The following is an 18,374-nucleotide window of genomic DNA, read 5'->3' as shown; positions in this document are numbered from 1 at the left end:
CTCACATTACACTGCTCCCAGGATCAATAGTTTCAAAGTACGGACAGCTACCTGTAATTTCAGTCTGGACGGGTAAACAATGCTGCCATGTAGGAGGTAAAGAACAAGAAACAGTTCATAGTTAAAGCAAAGGAAAGCAGTACATAACTAGCTCAAATAAACTACCACATGGAAAAAGTATGTTTTGTTCATTTTGACATTTACAGTGTAGGACCAGAAAAGTATTCATTTGTCACTTTAATGTTGTGTCATAACAGTAAAGTTTTCACAATGTCAGTGAATCATTCCTACAGTTTAAAATGCAGGCGGGGTTAATGTGGAGAAGCAGGGATTGGTGTGATTAGGTCATTCCCTAAGGTGGGGTTAGGAGAGGCGTGTTGGCGCAATACTTTACGCTCTTCTGGCAGCTGTAAATAAATGTAGATTTGTGCATTCGACAGCACAGCAACTATCTGGCGGTTTGTTAAACTGTGATTGATGGCAAAGGAGTGCAAAGGACTGCAGTACTGTTTTTCCCTCTAGGTGGATGCATCCCCCTAGCTCTGACGCCATGTGAAAACTATGAGTCTGTGGGTGTGGGCAGGACTGGATACAAATATTGCGGGAGCGGGTGGATGTGACAGAGAGGGAAAGTGGGAGTGGGCAGTAATGCTCAGAAATTCAAGGGGGCAAGGATTTTTTAAAAAAATGTCACAGCAAGTAACCAACTGAATACAAGTACCACACTGACAGTGTTTTGAAAAGTAGTTGCTCACACAATATGCTATAAACTATACTATATATATATATATATATATATTTAATATAAATACCTCTGCCTCAGGCTGACTGTAGTTTTGGGTGATTTTAGGCGCAGATGCTTTGGACTGGACAGGTGGGGGTGAGCGAGACTGAGGAGGAGGTGAACTTGAACGGTCCTTAGAACGCCGTTCTGATCTACGCCTCCGTTCCCTCTCATCCTCCTGCCTTCTTTCCTGTTCCCTCTGCCTTTGTTCCTCCCTCTTCAGTCTCTCCTGCTCCTTCTTCTGCTGCTCCTGTGCCTGCTGCTGGGACAGAGTCATTGCCTGCATGGTCATCTGCTGGGCCTGAGAGGACAGGGGAGAAATTTAAACTTTGGCCTTACGAGGGATGAAGGGGTGATAAAGGATGTGAACAAAATGATCATCATAGTGCTGACCATGAGAAGGGCTTGCTGGTTGATTAGAGCCTGTTGCGTTGCTGCTGCCATCTGCATGGGGTCAGCAGCAGGAGCAGGCATGGGAGCCTGAGGCATCATCATGGCTGTGTATGATCAATTATGACAAATTGTTACACATATTTAAATACATATATAAAACTCCGCAAACACAGTGCTTATAAACTATTTCATGCATATATAATTTTGTTTTTTTGCACTTCCAGTTATTTGCTCCACCAGAGCAGTCTTGTGATGACAAATGTTGGACTTTGACCACAAATGTTGATGGTCAAAGTGCGACCTGACATAGCGTTGGCATTTAATTATTTTGTGATGATTATGGAAAGATTATGCAGAGTGAGTCATGACAATCCCATGCAGGAAGAATGCACACAGTTGTTGGTACCAGTTGTTTGGGGGGGGCATTTCACTGGAGTGCATGGGGATATCACTTTGTATTCGTTCTGATGCAGGTTAATGCAACACAATATCCCAAAGCAGTGCTGCATTTCAGCAAAGAGTGCACTGTTTCAAGTCATATCCTGAGTCGGGATCCCAGGGTAGAGATACCGACTGACCAGGGCACTTTGTTCATGTCTTGCACACAAGAAGAACTACTGGGCATTAAACCTTTTGGACCAGCGTTTACCACCCTCAGACTAATGAGTTGGTGGACTGCCTGAATGAGACTTTAAGGGGTGAGTAGGCTAAGACTCCCTAGACTAAGTCAGGACATGGGGTTACGTTGCGGAGTGTCATGTGCTAGAGGGGGGGTGGGGTGGGGATGCAGTGGGTCCAGGAGGCAGTGTCAGAGGAGGCTGGTTGGCTGTCCCTTAGGAGGTGGTAGTTGACCTACCAATAATCTGTGTCATCATATGAGCCCAGGTCTGAAAAAAATGAATAAGAAATGTTGGAGAATTACCTGGCATGGTTGGCATGGCTGGCATCATGGGATTTGCACCATAACTGGGCATTGCGGGGTTGACTGGTGCTCCTATACATACAGAAAGCAACATATGGAGAATTGAAACATTTTCTGTAATTTATTTGAATCCATAACTTAAAAAAATCCAAAACATAAAAATTAAACTGCATATGAGTATTCTAAAAGATAACCAGTATAAGCGATATACATATATATTATACATACACAGATATGAGATATAAAACTCCACATGGAATAAACCAAGAAACAGCATTAACCAAATCAGCTTTAAAATGGCTTTAAAAACAACAACAAACAGAACAACAATGTTTATTTTAACTGCTTAATATATACAGCAGGTACGTTTAGGCCCAACCTGACCCCTGATCAAAATCGTCACCTATTAGATATCTCCAAATTGAAATCAGACAGCACTAGACCTATAAAAGATATTTTCTAGTTTGTGAAACTATGCTTGTTTAGTGTATGTCTACAAAGTAAGCTAATGATATCCCCCTTTTTAAGAGGTTAAAAAGATCAAGAATTATCAAGAATTACTAAAATTATAAACAGAATGTGAAAAAACTACAAATTCAACACTACATATATCATGTTGTATGTCAAGAAGGGATAATGGTTCACCGCTTTTCAATGTTGAAGGATAGGCAGTAAACTAATGAGGCTTGCAGTACTGTGTTCGGTTATATTAGTTAACTATACTGAAGTGTGCCTTCTACAGGGCCCCCTAACTGCATATCAAATGGAGATCTTAGAACAAACCTGGCTGGCCTAAAGACATTCATAATCAATGGCATGACAAAAAGTGAATATTTTCTCAATGATGAAAGAAGAAGTGAAGGCTTGATTCTTTATATCAGAAATGTAATAAATTACTTACCCAAAGGATAGCTTGGCATTGTCATAGGCATACCTGTAAAAATGGTGTTTTAGTGTGCAGTTGAAATGGCACATAACAAGCTAAAATCCTGTCTTTCAAAAATGTGTATAAGATATATGACGAGCAGCAATACAATTTCAGTTCGTGTGTCCTAGTAATCCCAGGTGCCAGGGGCGTCTGTTGCCCCCTAGTCTCCCAAACCAAATTGTTCCTGGGTGAGGGGTCAGACAAAGAGTAATTCAATCAACCCTTATGAAAAGAACTAAAACAAGGGACCAGGCATCTTGGATGAGAGATGAAATGTCTTCATGAAACTTAAAAAAGGCCAGTTACTTTCTTTCCAAGCTCCTTCAACTGGTTACATATAGTAGATCTCATCTCAACTCACTTACTTGGGCTCCATAACCAATCTCCTGGAGAGGGTTTGGACTCTATTCCAGTCTGGAGTTGCCCTTGAGGAATTGGCCTTTTGTTCTTTTCTTCTCTTTTTTTGCCTTTCCCATCTGGCAGTGTAGCAATCAGAATTATTGTCTGAAGGCCAAGAAAAATGCCCAACAGATTCAACATGACTTTCTGTTAGTCTTGAATCAATTTTGGCACCATTCGGGATCTCATTAAGGGAAAGCATTGCTCTACTCACAGGGTGTGTGGTGGGGTGGGGGGCTGCTGAACTCAACTGAGGATATGGTCAAGTGGTAAAAGGAAAACGTTGAGGACCTCTTTAACCACACTGACATGCCTTCTGTAGAGGAAGCAGAGTCGCCCATCACACTGCTACCCACCTGGCAAGATGAGTAATTCATGCCCCCCAGGGGGGCGGAGCAGAAAGGAAAGCTCTTCCATTTGTTGAACCCTGGTCAATGCAGTTTTTTTTGTCCTGGATGCAGAACACTCAACCAGCTCTTTGTCCTGTTTTTTTTTTTTTTTTTTTTGCATACTCAGGAGTATGGGGTGTTCTAGCCTGTTGTTGTGAGCCAAAGGAGAAATGTGAGCTTGGTCCACATTTCTGGCAATAGGTTTGACTCATTTCCAGTGGTTGTTGGACTCTGCCACAGCTGCCACTAGTCAATGATTCTTTTTATAATTTTATGGACATAATTTCTAGGTGTAGGTGGATGTGGATCTGCTGGCTTCATCAGGCTTCATTGCAAGTAGAGTTGGCCTCCAGCTTGCACTGGAGTTGTTTGCAACCTAGTGTGAAGCACCTCCAAATCTGAGGCCATGGTCCTCAGTCAGAAAAGGCTGGAGCGCCCACGCAGGGTCATCAATGAATTGCTGCTCCAAGTGGAGTAGTTTAGGTATCTTGTGGTCTTGTTCACGAGTGAGGAGAGAGGGGAGGAAGTGAGTGATAGAAGGATTGGGACCAAAGATGGATGGATGCAAACGATGTACCGCTTCATCATGGTGAAGAGAGCTGAGCATAAAAGCAAAGCTCTCAATTTACTGGTCAAGCTACGTCCCCTGTCTCACTTATGGTCACGAGCTTTGCGTAGTGACTGAAAGAATGAGGGTGCGGATACAAGCAGTAGAAATAAGCTTTATCCTAAGGGTAGCTGGTCTCTCTTTTAGAGATAGGGTGAGGAGTTCAGTCATTTGAGAGGGGCTAAGAGTTGAGCTGCTGCTCCTCTACATTCAAAGGAGCCAGCGAGATGGTTCAGATATCTGACTAGATGCCTTCTGGTCACCTCCTGTGTGAGGTGCTCTGGATATGTCCCACCTGGAGGAGCCACTGGGCCAGACCCAGGATACACTAGCAAGATTACATCTCTTAGCTGGCTTGAGAATGCCTGGGGTTACCCTGGATAAGCTGGAGGTGACTTGGCAGAGGGAGGTTTGGCTTTGTCTGCGTAGGCTGCTGCCCCTACCCCTAAGCAGATCGATTTTACCTTTTAGTGTGAACATTATGAACAATCTACACGTTTAAGAATGTTTTGTAGTTCAACTACGAAGTAAATACATGTGGCGTGTGAATTTCCTACCTGCTCCATACATGCCAGAGTGCATCGGTCCAATCCCCCCTCCCCCTCTCATCCTGCGATTCAGAATAGCTACTCTTTCCATGTCCTACACACACAAACACACAAAAATGAGCTGTGTATCACATTATAAGTGACACGGCAGCCACAACTACACGTGGAGTTGCTGGAAATAAGCCTTAACAAATTCAGTAACAACATAATAATGTTCTACAATATATAAGCATATCTCTGAACTAAACACTAAAAATGCATACTACACAGTTTAGCCTGCACATACTGTCTAGTATAAATTACATCGTTATATACAAGCATTAAATTTCTAATTTATCAAATGAGCAGTCTTTACCTTAAAGCATCTCTCTTTTTCTCTTTATATCTTTCCTTTCTTACATTGTTTTTCGTATCAGAGAAAGTAAAGTTATCATGCATGAACATTTTTTTCTCTGGGAAATACTAGCCTAGTAGTCACTGTGCCCTCAGCTAGAAGACAAAATTATAAGCCAAACTGCAAAGAAACACAACACAACTCACTGGAGGTCCATTGTCCAGTACGGGTTCAAATATGTCATCAACATAGGCCTCCATCTGTCGACTGCGCCCTGAAGATGGAAAGAATTTCTCATTAGTTAGAGTAAAAAAAAGGACCTTTGTGTTGTCTTTGCTGGTTGCCTGTACGACTACTCCTTTATTTTTTCAACCAAAAACTAAATATCAACATAATATTTTTTATACTACTTTTTGACACAATCATAATCATAATAGTATTTTTATTTTGTTTTTATTTTGTTATTCAAGTTCATTCATGAGGATGAAAGGAATTGGGCTTGCTGGATAGACCCTTTGTTGTTTGCAGTGTGGGAGGCTCCCCAGGCCTTCATTGTGTTTTCCCCCTTTCCCCCCAAGCCCAGTTAAAAATGAGATTTAGTATGTCCTGGACCTGAAAGCAAAGCTGCAATCATTGTCAAGGTTGTCAAGGGAGAATTTATTCCAGGCCCAGGAATGTCAACAGCACCTGTATAACAGAGGGGTTAGACTCAGGCAATTTTCAATGGGAGACAAAGTGCTTGTATTATGCCCTTCTTCAAGCGTAAAGACACTCGCCAAGTGGCAAGGACTCTTTGTGGCCACACAGTGAGTTGGCGATGTTGACTATGAGGTGGTATGGCTGGTGAATGAGGTGTCATGGTCTGATGCCTATCTCATGGCCTGGGTTGGGGCTGCTGGACTCCTTAACTGGAAAGATCCGGCTTAATTTTTCACAACACTGGATTTAACCGAGGGCTACTGGCAGATTCCCTTGTCTGCAGTATCCAAGGAAAAAACAGCCTTCTCCATGATGTTATCATCCATAGTAACAACCGGCATGTGTACTGGGTAGCTGTGGTCCTGGAGTCCCTGATGTAGGCGGGGCTCATAGCCAACCCAAAGAAGTCTGCGTTTGGATCAAGGGAGGCACAGTGTTAGCGTACCATTTGGGAGGCGGGCAGGTGTGCCTACAGGTGGAGAAAACAGTAGCCATTGCATCTTGGGGCTGGCTCAAGGTTCAAGGTTCAAGGTTCTTTATTTGTCACATGCATAGTTATACAAGTATAACACACAGTGAAATGTAGCCTGACACGCTGGTTACTACCGCTGGTTCGTGCCTGGATTTGGGGAATGGACCAGACCCTTGACTGACCTCACGTGAAAGGGTGCCCCAGATCTGGGCCAGGGGATAAAGCAGTGCAAGGCGGCATTTGTACAGATAAAAACGGCCCTTCACTGGGAGCCACTGTTTCACACACCTAACTTTTCTGAATGTATTTTGGTTTGTAGTGTATAGATTAGTGCTGTCAGCGTTAATCTTGTTAATGCCATAACCGCATGTGGCAAATCTCTGTTAGTGAGTTAATGCGGATCACCCCGTGCGTGGGGCTGCACGGCGTCAACGTGTTAGCATGTTTAGCTAATTAACGCGTTAGCACCGTGCAGCCCCAGCACTAGTATAGATCTTTTTGCAGTGTGATGTCTATTCAATATTAAATAATTAGTGTGGACATACTTGTTATCCCCCAGCCATAATAGATATAGATAGAGACAGAGGGAGGACAACCTATCTGCTGGTTTAAAGTGATGGTTGCAAAATAAAGCTTACTATCTCACTTGTATTTTTTGTGGCAGTTTTTTGTTGTCGTCAGTTCTTTTATATATCATTATCATGTTTAGTGAAACATTTTCTGAAATGCTATGTGGACACATTTAGAGCTAGATGGACTGCATGGTCTAGAAAATAAAAAATCTTTCTGGTGAGACAAGTAAATGGTAAATGGTAAATGGCCTGTATTTATATAGCGCTTTACTAGTAATGAGTAATGAACTGTGCCTGTGTGCACTTGCAGACAGCCGTTCCTTGCATGATCTGATATTATCATGTTGCTGCCATTACTGGAAGCAGCCAATCACATGTGAAGTCATAGTGGGAAACACAACAAAACATAAATTAAAATTATAGGTCTTTTTTTGTAGAATGTTTCTCTAACTGATATCTTTGTCCTGTATTACCCCCTTCAACCAGAAATGGTTGTAGCAGATAGCCGCCCCTCCCTGAGCCTGGTTCTGACAGAGGTTTCTTCTGGTTAAAAGGGAGTTTTTCCTTCACACTGTTGCCAAAGTGCTTGCTCATAGGGAGTCATCTGTTGTTGGAATTGCCTCCGTTTTCTCTGTTTTATTGTAGGGTATTAACCTTACAATATAAAGCACCTTGATTCAGCTGTTGTGATTTGGTACTATATAAATAAATAACATTAAACTGAAAGTGGTTAATTCCTAAGAGACAAACTATAGCTAAATATTTACATTAGTAGATGGCTCTGTTTGGTCTTCCTGACGATGTTAATTAGATAACTAGTGTACTAAAATTTCACCATATAATACTTACCTTCCTGTGGATAATCTCTTCTCCACTGGTTTCCTTCAAAAGGAGGTAGACCAGGAGCTTGTATGGGTGGTGCTGGTGGTATAAAGTCATCTTGATCGGTTGTTAACATCCTATAGAAAAACAGTTGTCATAAGTGCCACTGGATTCTTTAAAAGATGCCCCCGACCCTCCAAGAAAATGAAACAAACAAACCCCCAAACAATTGTTCACTATTTTACCTATCTCCCTGGTTGCTGAACAGGTAATCAGAGTAAGTAGAGGTGGGAGTCCCTTCTGGTGGGAGCACTTCAGCTTCAGCTCCAGCCAGCAGATCCATGACAAAATCTGAGCCAGCTAAATCAGACCAGCCGTCATCGATTGAAAAAAGAGACACTGACCAGCCCTGTACCACTTCCGAAACACCTCTATGGCACAAAACAACACATTACACAAAATTTTAAGGAAGATGCATGTAAATGCAAACATTAGTTAGCAAAGTGGGGGAAATCACATATGTTTACAACTTATACCTGAAATGAAGAATCCACGACGCTAGCTGCTCTCCTGTGGTCCAAGACTCCACTTCAGTTACAAACTTCTCATCTGAAATAAAACGCCAAATGGTGTTGTGAGTTTATTAAAGCTGATATTTTTGCACTGCCTTTAGGCCCACTGATCCAGTTTCATGGTACAAAAATGGAAATGTTCAGTTAGTCTCACCATTGTAGGTGTGAACGTCTACCAACATGGTTCCCTTTCTCTGGTTGGATGTCCATTCCAGCTCGGTGGGTGGGTACATCCGGCAGGTTGGAGATGGAAGCTTCATAGATGTCAGCAGTTTATGTTGGCACAGTGAACGGTACTCCCCTGGACCATAGTCAGATACATACCTGCAGGGGTTAAAGTGGGTCGTAACAATCTAGAACACCATTCAGTGACTGAGTAACAAAATCTGACAGTTTAATAAAAAGTACTGGGAAGCAAGTTTATTTGTCATGTGCTGCAGTCTCATAGTCGTTTAACCCTCCTGCCATCCTTTAAAAAACTCACACCCATCACCCTAGGGACCATTCTCAGCCACGCCATAAAAAGACCATATATCCATATTTTATTCCACTTTAAATTAGCCAACCTTGTAAAACTACTTCTCCCTGAAATATTCATGTAAAGTTTTAATTATATTTTCGTTGTTTTAACCCTTCAAATCCCAGTGTTATTACATGAGCGCCCTGTGTTATAAGCCCCAAAAACCAAAAAACGAAACTAAATATTTCCACAAAAAACCAGTTGAAGTAATATGTGATTGTCATTATAAGTAGGCCTTTAGATGGACCAAAGATTGGCACCAACATACATTTTGACCTGCCATTATTTTTTTTGCATTTTTTTTGCAATTTAAAAATTAAAACTTCAAGGCCCTGAGTCTTCATTGACATCCAAGAAAAGAAGAAAAAATAAAATCATATGATGATAATTTGGGGTTGAAAAATAGCGTTTATAATGGAAGTCAATGGGCAGAAAATGGTCCCCAGGGTGATGGGTGTGGGGATTTCTGCTGCTCAGCCATTTTAGGCTGATTTAAGGAATTCACACTGGAATATTAACATTGACAGGTAAAAACTATCCTGTGGCAAGTTTGGTTATATTCCACTGAACACAGTGGAAATGGCAGCCATTTAACACATAGCAGTGGCACAAAAAGGTCCCAAGAAGGCAGGAGGGTTAAGCTGATGCGACAGAGGAAGTTATGATTATGGTCTGAAGTTTAAATACCTTCATCATCATGGACGTGAATGACATCATAATTTTAGGCTTTTAATGATTTCTTTGAACTGTTCTTTGATTTAAAAAAAATAAAAATCAGGTGCAAAAATGTGTTCCAGTTTTATTTGGTATTTTCTTAAATCAACACAGAGTCAAAATTATACAATCAGGCTCAAATAATTTATCCGAGCATGTTCGTCAGTTGTAAATAAGATGTGCCACCACTTTGCAAAAGTCTGAAGAAGATCCAAACTGTCACCCTCAGATGAACAAAAAATGGTTAGGATGTTCAGGAACAACCAAAGCTCAAACCTGTCATGAACAAGAAAGTACTTGATGATCAGAATCACTGTCCAAAGTGAAGCGAGTTTTACTCTGTGAGTATGGTGCTAACACAGCTTCTTGCTGTGTTAGCACCATACTCAGCACGCTCAACTGAAATTGCAAATGCGTCCTGGATAAATTTTTCACAAATTCATTCACACACACATGAAATTGAGTGACATCCCATTCTTAATTCATTGAGTTTAATATGATCTCGGCACATCTTTTGCAGCTTTAAACTGCTCTGGGAAGGCTTTCCACAAGGTTTATAAATGTGTTAATGAGAATTTTCTGACCATTCTTCCAAAAGTGCATTTGTGAGGTCAGACATTGATGTTGGATGAGAAGGCCTGGCTTGCACTCTCTGCTCTAATTCATCCTTTTGGTGTTCTATAGGGTTGAGATCAGGACTCTGTGCAGGCCAGTGCAGTTCTTCCACACCAAACTCACCCTTGTCTATATGGACCTTGCATGGTACACTGGTGCGCAGACATGTTGGAACAGGAAGGGTCTATCCCCAAAGTGTTCCCATGCACAATGCGTTTAGACAAATACTGTTTTTCTGGCATCTCATTCATCAGATTGTCAGACACAGTGTCATTCATCATTTCAGAGAACATGTATCCACTGCTGTAGAGTCCAGTGGCAGTGTGCTTTGAAGCACTGCATCTAATGCTGGGAATTGTGCTCTGTGATGTAAGGCTTAGATTCCAGCATAGAAATCCATTCCATGAAGTTATGGAATGAGTTGCTTATGGCATGCTTAAATATATATATAAGGGGCTGGAGCCATCTGGAGCAAGAGGCAAGGTACACCATGGACATATTGCTAGTTAATTTATTCAAGTTTTGTTCTAACAAAGCTATATTGATGTTTTCTTACATATGCAACAGCATGACTTATAATATTATGTGTTGTTGTACACTACCTAGCGGACACAGTAAGTGGGAAGTAACTTGTTTTTGCTACAGCCACATTAGAAGACAGGGTGCAAGACATCCCAGTGACTACAGGAAATGCCTCAACTCTACCAACCCCATACTGCAGTATACCTTAAGATCTGCCAAGGGCCCTATTATTGCTTATTATTCTTAATATTGCCATTTTATTTAATTTTTTACAAAAACGAATCCCTTATTAGAGGGCTACAATATGCTCAAGAACTACAAAAATTTGGCAGAGGCATCAGGTCTGGTGAAAATGAACATATTTTATAACACTAACAAAGTCACCAACGATTGACTTAAATTTAGTTAATTTTATTTATATAGCTTCTCTCTAGGTGCTTTTTATTGTAAGGTAAAGACTGTACAATATTAGAATGAAGCCTCAAAGTCAAATGAAATCTTTACCCAGAAAGAAGAAACTGAAACTTACTGTGCAATGGGTGTGAACTGTCAAGGAAAATTGAACCAGCCAACCACTAACTGTGTGGTATACAGAGATGCTTGGTTCAGCTGTGGTTTGACAATCAGGCTGTTAACAATTTGATTGTTTCTGTTCTTTACAGATAAGTATCATAAAGGAAAGAACGATCAAATTAAATCATCACAGTTTTATCAAGGCAGCACGGTGGTTAGCACTGTTGCCTCACAGCAAGAAGTTCCTGAGTTCAATTCCACCATCAGACCGGGGTCTTTCTGTGTGGAGTTTGCATGTTCTCCCCGTGTTTGCGTGGGTTCTCTCCGGGTACTCCGGCTTCCTCCCACCGTCCAAAGACATGCAGCTTGTGGGGATAGGTTAATTGGATAATCCAAATTGCCACTAGGTGTGAATGTGAGTGTGAATGGTTGTTTGTCCTTGTGTGTTAGCCTTGCGACAGACTGGCGACCTGTCCAGGGTGTACCCCGCCTTTCGCCCTATGACAGCTGGGATAGGCTCCAGCGCCCCCCGCGACCCTGAAAAGGATAAGCGGAAGCGAATGGATGGATGGATGGATGTTGTTGTAAGTCCATGTTAGTAACTGCAAGTTTTATGTGCAGGTTTTTTCCAAGAGATTTATAACTTTGAACATATTCTGCAATGTGAATTTTAATAAAAATAAAATCTCCTGAAATCACTCTTTAGTCTTAGATATATTCATTTGAAGGCAAGGCTCATAAAAACATTTGACAAAATCAGCAGAAGTGGGACATCGTTATCCTGGAGCAGACTGACAATAACAGAGTCAATTCAATTTTATTTCTACAGCTACAAATCCCGACTGTTTTCTTGAGTTTTCCAACTAGGGTGGAAAAAGCTAAGCAAGCATCAGGCTTTCAAATGAATTAACCCTTTCATGCACGAATTATGACAAGCTAATTCAGGAATATTTTTCTTAAGTAGTTTTATTTATCTTTAGGCATGAAAAAAGATTTTTGAACTTCATTTCTTTTTTAAAATATGTACTTTTCAAACAATTTTTTACATGTCCACTTAGGTGGACAACATACGTTTTGACTGGGTGGCAGGTATAAAGTGTCACATCAGTGTCCAATGCAGTGGTTCATGTGCTCTTTCGGCTCCGAACCGGCTCTTCAGATTGTTTTGTTGCTTTAATTAATTTATTATTAGCAATAATATAAATTTATGCACAAAAGGAATTACTAATGTAGAAAGAAAGTGGTTTTATTTATATATATTTATATATAAATATATGCGGTGGCCCCTAGAGACAAAACACGTACAAACTCCAAAACACATTTCTAGCATGAACTGAACTTCCAAAACAGAGCTACCTAGATCACTTAAATTACACAATTGAAAGCATGAAAGCATATGTGTATTGTTTGTGTATTTATACACAAGCATTCATATATAGTCAAATTTTTTTTAAAAAGTTCATTTACCTGTTACTACCACACACCAAATCCGGTCGTTGGTACTTGCTGGCTTGTGTAGCCACTAGGTAACAAAAGCTCCACACTGCCCCCTAGCATCCTGGAGCACTTCTGTTGTCTTTTGTACGTGTTTTGAGTTTTTATGTGCTTCTGAGTTTTTACGTGTTTTGGAGTTTGTACGTGTATTTACGTGCTTTGGAGTTTTTACGTGTTTTTACGTGTTTTGGAGTTTGTACGTGCTTCAGGGTTCGTATGTGATTTGAAGTTCGTATGTGCTTTGTCTCTAGGGGCCACCATAAATATACTTTTATTTATTCACTCCACATGACATGTAATAAATAAATCATATAATACAAAAATCAACTATTCACATTTCAACTTTTAACTATTTAAATTTTCTGCTTTTTCCTTTTACAAATTTAAAGTGAACACAAAACACTGCAAACCACAACACAATTAAATATAAATTACAATATGAAAACAAAAAGAAGATGCACATTCTCTGTCATATGGGCCTGCATGAATACACTTTCTGAATCCTTTATCATCTGCAACTGAAAATAGTTGTGGATGATTACTATACCTTTCTAATGTGACGTTGTTGTCCCTGGCTCTCTTTCTCTCTCTCTCCCCCTCCTGCTCTGTTCCTGTGCTACTGAGTGTAACTACCGCCCCTCCCCCCTCTGCCCAGCGTAAAGCACAAGGCTCGCGTGCGGAGTGAAGCGGAAAAAAGTGCGAGAGAGAGAGAGAAAGAGAAAAAAAACCCACGGCTCGCGATAAGGAGCCGGCTCGCGTCGTTCACGTCAAAGACCCGGCTCTAAGAGCCATTTCGTTCACGACCGACCCATCACTAATACCATCAACACTGACACAAATACAAGAAAACAGCCTTTGAATAGCTGTCCACTGTAGTGACCAGTATGTGTGAAAGGGTTGAAAATCTGTCTTGGTCTTTGGTTGATTAGTTAGAATGACTCGGGGGTGTTGATTCATTTAAACTAACATAATCATCCTGCTGTAACCAGGTTTCTGTAAGGCAGAGTAAATCAACTTATTGATCAATTATTAACTCATGTACTAACAGAGACTTGGAAGAGAGAGGCCTAATGTTTAATAATCCACATTGTACTGTTTTACTCTTTGGCGCTGTTGAGGATGCTGTATTGTTCTTTCTTTGTAATTTTTTTTATGTTTAAGTCTCTTTTTTTGCTGGTTTTTAGTTTGTTTTTTGTCTGTTTGGAAGCTGACACAGTCTCTAAGGGGATGGGGTTTTAGGTGGATAACAGGAGAAGCTGAAGAGAGGCATGTAAGACTGCAACTCTGCTTCCTGGTTCCAACTCTGGATAGTCATGTTTTGGGGGTTTAATAAATCTGGCCAGATTTCTAGAAATGAGAGCTGCTCCATCCAAAGTGGGATGCATGTTGTATCTCCTAACAAGACCAGGTTTCCTCCGCAAAGCTTCCCACTTAACTATAAAGTTAAGTAAACCCCACCTAAACACCTTTCTCTATGTGATTATAGCAGCTACCCCAAGATTCAAACCTCAGCACCATCCACTGACAACAGACAAATTACCCTGCATGTTCACTCATTATAGTAACTCCAAAGTTAACTGATGAGTACAAAAGTACAAAGGCCGAAGTATCACATGATGTAGTGTCAGTGAAAGCTTTTGTGAAAGCTGTTTTTTTTCTTTTAAATAAAGGTAAAGAAATAACGTCAAAGGGATTAATGATCATTATATAACTTTGTCACTATATAGAGCATAAACGGTAACTCAGTTTGGTGTTTAGGAAAGCTGCTGATCTCAGACCTGCACAGCTTCAGCTGCATGAAGAGAACATTATAATTTCATACGACATCATTAAATAAAATCTGACGAACGGTTAAATATCCTCAAATTTATGTTGAACTAAAACATTTTAATGTGGAATCTTTCACATTATTTTTTTTGCCTATATTGTGTTATTTACCATAAAGTTATTTAGAGTCATTCATGCCAGAGTAGCCAGTAATGGCTAAGGGTAATGTGTATATTTTAAATACACAACTTTCCACAGGACTGAATGTGACATCATTATGCATAAAGTCAAGAGCCTATGTGTATTATCTAAAGATGATGTGAGTACTAACTCCAAATCACAACAACAGTCGCCTTGAGGTGACTTCAAACCAACAGATCTGTCCCTTCATTTGATAGGGTGATAGGGACATCAGCATGTCAACTCCCCCAAATTTTTCAAAACACAATATTCGAGTTACGGTTACTTTTCATTTTTGCATCGCCTACTTGAGTAGATGTTTGTCCAGTGATGGTGATGGTGTGAAAGCACTTAGGCAGCAGGCCATCAGCAACCAGCCCCTCAGGCTTTGCTGCTCCTCCTTCAGGCTCCAAGTATGGTAAACCAGCTGGACCAGGATCTCATCCCTCAAGGCTGGAAGGCTTTGGCCTTTCTCCACTATGTAGTTGCCTAAAATTTGCTCCTGCCAGCTGCTAATATCTACATCTCCTGTGAAATGCAAAATCTGTAAAGACACGATATGAAACAAAACATTAAGTTAACGACAAAAGATCATATTTAATGTATTTAATGCCACATAGACTCTAATGAATTCAAAATACCAGTTTGTAAATCTCCAAAGCAGTTCTGGCATCTTCAGGTTCTTGAGCTGTAAGGGGTTTCTGAAGGGGATATCCCTGAGGCTGGCACCATGTATCCTGAGGGAGACACGAGTACGAACAATAAATGTAGCTAATGTTTTTTCAGTACATGCATGCACGAGTGGACTTCTTTGCATGGTAAATTTTTATAGAAGTGTGTCAAAAAATTTTTTTCTAATATTTGGCGATTACATCATAAAACTGGAGTTGTCCTGATTTATTTTATTATTTAAATACTTTTAACATGAGTATTCCTTTTTTTTTTAAAAAAAGGTCCCATTGTCTAAATATCCACAAGGTGTTCTATGTTTTAATTAAAAGAATTAACTGCTTTTGTAAACAATGACTGCCACAGAAAGGATGTCTTTAACTAAATATCTAGATACCTTGGTCCTGATAGATTGCTTGTTGCCTCCAGAGCCCAAGTCAGATGAGAGGATTTAAGACTGAGGTGAGGTGATTAAATTATTGTAAGTCAATGTAATGCTTTCGGATGTGATGTTAGGGAGCTCATATTTTACTCACCTTTAATACAGACTTGGCATAGCGTGAGAATGGGTAGCTGTCAACATCAAGAGGCAGGTTGAGCTTATGTTCTGCTTTCACCTGTGGAGGTGAGACCTCTGTGACTCCTGATCCCTGCTTCTGCCCTGTGAGAAAGAGGCACAAGTGCATTCACAAGCTTCATTGGATGAATGGATCCACCAAAATTGTTAGTACTGTTTATGTTCATATTGTGACTTCTTCATATAGATTCTGTAGTTTGATTTTTTTATGACTATAACCTGCTGTGCTGTGGAGTCTGGCGGACAGCTCAGCAGGGATCTCTAACATCCTCACATCCTACAAGGAAAGCAAAATGTCAGAGAAACAGTTATTATAGAATGGAATTTACAAAGTACGTGGGTCGTCTTTTTATTTTCTCACCATCTCTTGAGAGACAGACTTTGCCCTTGTCACGGCTTTCACTTGGCTTCTGTCATGTAATTCCTGAAATCAGCACACAGAGACAATGTCAGTTAGTTGTTAATGTGACCATGAACAAAAATAATTTCAGAACATACACCCAGAGTCATACTAAACAATAGCTTTCTTCACCTTAAGCTTGTTTCTGAGTTATCCAAGCAAAACTTAATAGCACTTCATTGCACCCACAGGCACACGTTCTGTCAGACCTATTCTTGGATACATGTCTGGTTATATACTCACTCCACACCCTGAGGGCTGTTGCTCCTCCTTGTACCAAAGGCCACACAGAGTCCAGTAAGTTCAACTTGTATCAGGAAGTTTACAGCTTAGTAGTCACTGTAACAGTATTGGTCCGAGAGGGTTCGTTTATGACATAAGCCAACCCATATCTCTGACTTTTCCAGTGTTTATAGATATGTTTGTACATTTTTATTTCACATCCCAACTGTTTATCCTGCTCTCCATCTAGCTTGAGACAACGGAATGCCTACTAATAAAATTAGGTGCGGTAATAGCCCATGGGTGTGGATATATATCAACTTGCAAACATGCTTTTTGTGTATATATGTGTATATATATACATGTATATATATATGATGTATAACAGTTTACTGTGCCATTCGACCGTTAACGAACCTTAAACTGTTGTTGAAGAAGATGATACATATTAAACAAATACTTGCAATCAGGCTAATAAAACAATTTATTACATTGTTTATTACATTTATTAAATCTTATAATCGGGGCTGGATCACTGATGGTTGTTTAACTGCTGTATCAGTGTGCATCTTGTCATACCCAGTACGACCAATACTCATATAGTGCCTTTCTAATCTCATTCAGATTTAACACTCAGATAATTTCAGACTAGACATACAGTATATTTTTCATACCCTACTGATAAATATAAATTCACATCTTTCTGATGCATTACTTTAATGAAAATGTTGATCTTTTGTCTTTACCTGACAGAAAACAGCATTAGCATTATTTAGCATCGGAACAGTGACTTAACAAGTGAGCACAATCCAGCTATTTGACGAGGTAACTGAGAGCCTTTGATGAATGAAAAATATATGATAAAAAGATTTATATCACAGAATGTTAAACTACAGTTTAATGGTACCAGGGGCCTTAGGGATCTTAAGCATAAAAAAAAAGTACATGTATGATTGGATGTGATTGGGTGAATGACGCATGTCATATAAAGCACTTTGAGCGTTCAGGTAGAGTTGAAAAGTGCTAAATAAGAACCAACCCATTTACCATCAGGGATGTCAAACTCAAATACCGCCCACTTTGATCTTAACTTAACTCATTATTTAATCACGGAGATATTTTAATATAAGTTAAAGAAGTGTATGTTTAACAATATGGCTCAGCATGTTAAAAGTGAGAAGAGTAAAAGAATAAAGACAAAGAATAATAACTTACAGTGAAAAAACGTTTTCAGATTAGTGTATCTATATGTACATATATATATATATATCATGACAATAACCAAGCTTGAATTACTGGGAGCTCATCGCCTAATCCTGACAGCTCCACTGTTCATAGTCCAAAGCTCATAAAACACAAAGCAGCACGAGAGCAATATGACAGAAACAAAGACCAAAAAGAGGAAAAATATCAGCTTACTGCTATTCCAGGCAAGAAACAAAAGATGATCCACAGAAAGCAACAGCTGAGAGAGGCGTCTCAGCTGTTACGATAACAAGTAAACTGCCTGTATCAGATTTCCAAATTTTCCTGGTGTAAACTATGCCTTGAGGAAACAAAAATGCCAGTTACATTTGGCATCTGATCTAACTTACATGGTTAAAGAGAAAAACAGCCTACCTGTTAGAGATACGAAGCATGAAGTCTAAGAGACACGCTTCAAAGGCGGAAGGAGAGATGCAGTGCTGCTTCGAATTTCACTGAGAGGGTTTGAAGTCCAAGAACGGAGAGGGGCTGTAA

General features: G+C 40.1%; 1 protein-coding gene across 1 annotated transcript in view; it reads right to left on the bottom strand.

Moving 5' to 3' along the window:
* LOC146626140 (unconventional myosin-XVB-like) overlaps positions 1-18,374 on the bottom strand; it is a 107,019-nt gene that overhangs the window by 23,825 nt on the left and 64,820 nt on the right. The window contains exons 12-26 of the mRNA XM_085360336.1: positions 16,374-16,436; positions 16,232-16,289; positions 15,972-16,096; positions 15,408-15,503; positions 15,075-15,310; positions 8,596-8,765; positions 8,406-8,478; positions 8,115-8,300; positions 7,897-8,006; positions 5,511-5,578; positions 4,980-5,064; positions 3,001-3,033; positions 2,100-2,171; positions 1,178-1,281; positions 813-1,085 (exon numbers count right to left, since the gene is read on the bottom strand). Coding sequence (XP_085216462.1) covers positions 813-1,085; positions 1,178-1,281; positions 2,100-2,171; positions 3,001-3,033; positions 4,980-5,064; positions 5,511-5,578; positions 7,897-8,006; positions 8,115-8,300; positions 8,406-8,478; positions 8,596-8,765; positions 15,075-15,310; positions 15,408-15,503; positions 15,972-16,096; positions 16,232-16,289; positions 16,374-16,436 — 1,752 coding nt within the window. The remainder of the gene's footprint in view (positions 1-812; positions 1,086-1,177; positions 1,282-2,099; positions 2,172-3,000; positions 3,034-4,979; positions 5,065-5,510; positions 5,579-7,896; positions 8,007-8,114; positions 8,301-8,405; positions 8,479-8,595; positions 8,766-15,074; positions 15,311-15,407; positions 15,504-15,971; positions 16,097-16,231; positions 16,290-16,373; positions 16,437-18,374) is intronic.

Source organism: Diplotaxodon limnothrissa, linkage group LG8 (genome assembly GCF_057381915.1).
Source record: "Diplotaxodon limnothrissa isolate DT_005_m linkage group LG8, D_limnothrissa_male_GT1.1, whole genome shotgun sequence".
NCBI classification, from domain to species: Eukaryota; Metazoa; Chordata; class Actinopteri; order Cichliformes; family Cichlidae; genus Diplotaxodon; species Diplotaxodon limnothrissa.
The sequence above is the reverse complement of the archived record's forward strand: the minus strand, read 5'-3'. Positions and strand labels throughout refer to the sequence as shown.